Here is a 6,000-nt window from a genome sequence, read left to right on the forward strand (position 1 = left end):
CTTTGCTGGTGCATGCGGTAATTTCTCCCCTAGTGCAGGATTCTAAACTTGCTTCTGCCAAACCTCACCAGGTTTCTCTCGGCCTAACTCTTCAGTCTGTCCAGGTCCCATTGAATGACTGCACAGCCTTCAGGTATATCAGCCACTCCTCCCAGCTTTGTATCATCAGCAAACTTAATGAGGGTAGACTCAATCCCTTCATTCAGGTCACTGATGAAGATGTTGAACAAGATTGGACTCAGCCCCGACCCCTGGGGAACACTGCTAGTTACAGGCCTCCAACTAGGCTCTATGCCACTAATCACTAGTCACTAAGTTCTGCCAGTGTGCAAGTTCTCAGCACACCTCACCATCCACTCATCTATCCCACACTTTCTAAGCTTCATTACAAGGATGCTGTGGAAGACAGTGTCAAACACCTTGTTAAAGTCAAGATATACAACATCCACTGCTCTCCCCCTATCTGCCCAGCTAGTGATGACACTGTAGAGGATTACCAGTTGATCAAGCATTATTTCTCCTTGTCAAATTCACGATAACTATTCCTGCTAACCTTCTTTTCTTCCACTTGATTGGAGATGCATCCAGATCAAGTTGTTCCATCACCTCTCCAGGGATGGAAGTGAGGCCTTTGGCCTGTAGTTTCCTGGATCATCTTTCCTGCCCTTTTGAAGACTGGAATGACATTGGCTGTCCTCCAGTCTTCAGACACCTCTCCTGTTCTGCAAGACCTTTCAAAGAAAGCAGTCTGCCAAAACTCTGCCAGCTCCTTCAGCACAAATGGCTGCATTGCATTAGGTTTCAATCTGGAAATATCATGAATTCCACATACTGCTGTAAAATGTATCTAGTGTTCAAATCAGTTCACTGTCATAAAGAGGAGTCTTCTGTAAAGTCTCCATTATCCAGAAGATCGGCTCTTTTACCAGGCTGCTAACCCACCTTTGAAATGGCAAAATAAATAATCTTTGCTCATAATGCTTAGTAGCTTCCTCTGACTAAAAGGTCAGTCAAAGCAGCTTTCTTCATATTGATCCTTTTATAGCACTGCTTGAAACAACCTATCAAGTCTTATTCACATTCCCTATGTGTGCTGAATTAAGAGAATGGAGGTCAATTTAGTCTTGTTCAGTTAGTTTTGATTTATATAAGTCTTCTCTGATCAAATCTCAGAAAACTATCCCTAACTGGCAGTGGTAGTATTCTAAGCATGCATATGGGAATGTGACCTGAACCAACTATTGAACACCTGGTGAAAGGATATAGCCAGCCCTGGGAACACAGGTGGAAGCAATTTGCCTGGATGACCGGAAGGGGTGGGTCCAGTATCTGCCTCTCCCTAACCTCATTTAATTGCTGGCAGCCAAATGGGACACATCTCTACTTGGAGGTTGTCTCCTTTGGAGTGTTTGGTGAGCTCTAATCCTTGGAAAGGTGTAAGCAGTTTCTTCTTTATTTACTGGATTATGACCTCTACCTTTCTTCAGGTATCCAAAACTGGTTTAAAGCAGCTATGTGTTTAACACATTACGTGATTTGAATTATAGTTTGAAGATAGATTGAATTGATTATAGATTGAATTATGAGTTATATTTTTGCTTTCCTTTTCATCTTGGATGCTATTACTATTACATTCCGGGGGCTGTAAGTAGTTATGGAAAGACTTTGGTGACTTATAACCTGTCAGCTATGGTTTGAAGACCAGTAGCTTTATGTTATTATCGTATGCTAGTATGAGTAGATGATATGATATATCTGAAGAAAAGAGCAGTGGCTGAAAGAGCAGACAACACGCTACACCCTGTGCACACAGGGATTTGCCTCATCCATATGTTAAAACGTATGCTGCCCTCTGCAGGTCTGTACCCTTTTCTGCTAGTACTATTTCAACAAAAAATTATGTTTCTAGGTAGTATTCAGCCAAAATTTTTCCTCAACGCCCATGTTGTATTCATACAGAGCTTTATAAATGATTAATGTGCAAATTGAACCCTTAGTAGGCTACTTAACTTTTGCAGGGCTTAGAATTTAATATATGGACTACTGAACTAACTAATTACTGCTGTAGTTGCACCATTCTATTTTTCACCACATAAAAAATGTTACCATTAATTTGAAGTTAATGGAATTTCAAGGCTAATGTGGTCTATCCCCATGAGGTTTTTCTCATATCTGGATCATGAATCATATGATAGCTTGGGTTAGAGTGGACCTCAAATATCATCTGTTTCTTACCCCCTACCATTGGCAGCATTGCCAATCACTATGTTAGGCACTACGTAAGGCAGCACCTCACCATTTTCTTGATTCCCTCTATTATCTAATTTAAATCTGCCCTATTTTAATTTAAAACCCTTATTCCTCCCACCCCTCATCCTATCACTCTGAGACCATGTTAAAAAGTCTGTTTCCCTCCTTTTTATAAAAATCACAAAGTTATAGAACTGTAGAGGTTGAAAGGGACTTCTGTTATGTCCAAGCCTCCTGCTAAAGCTAGTTTCCTACAGCAGGTCAGACAGGTGGCAGTTCAGGTTTTGAATATATCCAGAAAGGGAGAACCCACAGCCTCTCTAAGCAGCTTGTTCCAGTGCTTTGTCACCCTGACAGTGAAGAAATTCTTTGTGTTAGCATGGAACTTCTGTGCTCTGGTTTCTGCTTATTGCCCCTTTTTCTGTTGCTGCACATGCCACCAGAAAGACGTCCATCCCCATTGACTTGACTCCTGCATTTTAGATACTTATAAACAGTTACAAGATCAACATTTATAAGCTCCCTTAAAGTATTGGATGGCTGCAGCGTGGTTTGATGCTGGAAAAAGCCCAGCTCCTTCCACTGTACTTCACAGGAGAGATGTTTCATCCTTCTGATAATCTTCATGGCCTTCATCTGAAGATTATCATCTTTCTTATGCTGGGGGCCTTAGACCTGGGTGCAGTACACCAGATGGGGCCTTACAAGAGCAGAGTAGAGGGGGACAACTACCTCTCTACTCTGCATCTCTACTGATGCAGCCTAGGATACTGTTGGCCTTCTGGGCTGCAAGTGCTCACTACTGGCTCATGTTGAGTTTTTCATCTACCAGCACCCCTAAGTCTTTCTGGACAGAGCTGCTCCGAAGGACTTCACACAGTCTGTATACGTATCTGGGATTTCGCTGACCAAAGTGCAACACCTTGCTGAACCTCATTAGGTTCACAGGGGCCTACTTTTTGAATTTGCTCAGGTCCCTGTCACAGAGTTAACTAGATCAATCTATGCCCCTGCCCCCCCCAGCCCCACAAAATGGGGGGGGGGGGGGAAAAAAAAAAAGCAGCAATGATCTATGGAGGAAAACTTAATTTACTAACTATGATATCAGAATGCAAGATAACACAATATAATACAATCTAATTGAAATTGAGACTAATAAATCAAATAAAATAGGAGAGAGAGAGCTCCTGATACTGAGTCAAACCTGAAAAGCTTGGAATGGCTAGGAAAGCACCCTCCAGCACCCACTGCAAGGCAGTAAGAGGTGGCCCCACCCAGAAGGGCCAGATCCCATGACTTCTAATGTACATGTAATGTACAGGAATAGGTACCTGGAATTGGAGCATTAATAGTTTAACTCCCAGCACACTACATGATGTTATGATGAGTAATACTGAGAACCGAAAAAACATAAAACCATGACAGTCCCTTTGGATGGCATCCCTTCCTCCCGTCTCATCAACTGAACTACTCAGCTTGTATAGTAGCATAGTAATAGTATCACTTTCTTTTGTTTCAGTAGCAGATATTGTTATAGTTGTGTTTCATCATAATTGTTTAATGCATGGCAAAATATTAAGAGTAATTTTATCAAAATACATTCAAATTAATTCTATGTGTTGGCAGTATTGTTTAAAATTGTAAAGTAGTGCCACTGAAAGCTCGTAGTTAACACCTGCTTACCCTGAAACAGGGCCAGTCACATTTTCATCAGAATGCAGCAAGCACTTTCATCGACTCTATCACAATACAAGGGACTGCTCAACACCAGCTTGTAAGTAGCAACTAAAGTAATTTAGAATTCTAACTGTGATATTTGTTTTAAAGCAACCTGCTTTCTGCTTTTCCTGCTCGGTTTTTGATGTGCTGATCCTTCCAGAAGTTGTGTGGTTTTTTGTTGTTTTTTTTTGTTGTTTTTTTTTTTCTTTCTGTAGCATACTGCTGAAGTATTTACACAAGGTCTTCTAATGCACAACTGTTTTTCTATGTTATCCATATATCACTACCTGCCACAGAATGTCTAAGGATGGCTTATTTCCTATCCTGCTGATATGGTTATATTTTTTTACACATATTCCTTGAAGCACTGATCCCAGGTTGACAGTCTCTTGCTGTTTGGAACACTTTCTGTTATGTTTTCTGTTAAGAAAGTTATAATCTAGAGAAGAATATTTCACTTCCTTGTTACCAAATAGTTAGATCTTTTGATTGGAAAAGATGGCAGTGGCTCAGGGGCCACTTGAAACAAGTGGTCCTTTGAACTAACGACACCAGAGTGGGAAAACAAGTCCCTCTAGTCTTATTGTTAGAAAGTTTATTTAGACATGAAAAATATGGATTCCTATCAAAGTCAATAGTAAGTGGAACAATAAAAAGTTTGAGAGTCTGGTGTCAGAATACCTCGTAGTCTGCTTATTAGAATAACCTCCCAAATAATGAGTTAAGTTCCTTCAGGTAAATTTGGGAACTCAACTTTGTCTTAACACATCTTAAAAGTAGAAAATGAACTGTTGCCATCACTCACATTTCCTTTAGAGCCCAAGATACAATAATGTATAATTTTGCATCTTGCACCCGTAATGTAATGGATTTCCATCAGGGAATGGTTTTATTGTGTTGAAAGCCTGAAAATCCAATACTTATTTTTACAGTGTTTGAGAGTATCTGCCAGTTGAGATTCATTATTGCTGTTGGTATTTTTTGTTTTTTAGATTATAAGAGATGTGCAAGGTTGCTAACAAGATTAGCAATGAGCCCTCTGTGTACACAGTCCTAGGATGCTTGCTATGTAAGTATCATTTTTTTCCTCACTATTCTTTTAAAATTATTTAATAGTCTAATGATTTATTTCACATTTGTACCTTGCTATTGCATGTGCACGCTGAAACGTGATATAAATAGTGCATCAACATGGAACTCTGGCATTGCTATTAAGACTGGCTATATGGACATGGAAATATACGGCAGCACTGGTGTCTCTGATATAAATCCCATTGTAATGTCCTACCAGTCCTTGGTGGCACTGTAGACCTTAATTATGTTCTGGGTCACATTTTGCTGTCAAAACTTAGAGAAGACTAGTTAGTGAAGGTGAAAAATATATGAAGACTTGATCAATGCATTTCAATCCTTTAAATAAGAGGGCTCTATTGTTAATGTATTAAAAAAAAAAAAAGTCTTGGTCTCGTGTCTGCAATCTTAATAGATGCTCTATCACTTCATCATCAGGACCTCTTTCATTCTTGAATTTTTTTCTAAGAACTTGTCAAATGTTCTCTAGTCGGTTGACTATCAATGAGGTGTTTGCACATTTTATACTAATTTGAAAAACAGCACTGATTATTATGGGCCAAGACATATATATATATATATATATATGTGTGTGTATATATATGTATATATATGTATATATATATATATATATACACACACATACATATACATATATATAAAATCTGTGAAAATTGATGTATTTAAATTTCTTCAAAGGCTGTTTCCTCTCACAACTTCCTTCTGTCAAATACTGCCTTTAGTTTGGTGGAGCAGTGTGTGTCACTTCTTCCTGAATCAAGACTTCAATTCATACTAATCAAGAGTAAGAAAGAGTAGGATATGAGTCAGTGTTAGTTAATTTGATTTCCAAGAGGAGGTGGGATTCGTTTTGGTGTCTGTGCAAAAATGCTTAGAAGAATATGGCAGTAATTTGGTGCTGAGAATTTATTTTACTATTTATTTCCTTAACAATTTTCA

At 39.0% G+C, this 6,000-nt stretch overlaps 1 protein-coding gene across 1 annotated transcript in view; it reads left to right on the plus strand.

Annotated features, from left to right (window-relative positions):
* Nucleotides 1–5,026, plus strand: part of ALKAL1 (ALK and LTK ligand 1) — a gene marked incomplete at both ends in the record, with an annotated part of 31,121 nt that extends 26,095 nt beyond the window's left edge. The window contains 2 exons of the mRNA XM_079533007.1: nucleotides 3,944–4,024; nucleotides 4,962–5,026. Coding sequence (XP_079389133.1) covers nucleotides 3,944–4,024; nucleotides 4,962–5,026 — 146 coding nt within the window. The remainder of the gene's footprint in view (nucleotides 1–3,943; nucleotides 4,025–4,961) is intronic.
* Between the last annotated feature and the right edge of the window lie 974 nt (nucleotides 5,027–6,000).

This window comes from Tetrao urogallus, assembly GCF_951394365.1.
Source record: "Tetrao urogallus genome assembly, chromosome: 3".
In the NCBI taxonomy this organism is placed as follows: domain Eukaryota; kingdom Metazoa; phylum Chordata; class Aves; order Galliformes; family Phasianidae; genus Tetrao; species Tetrao urogallus.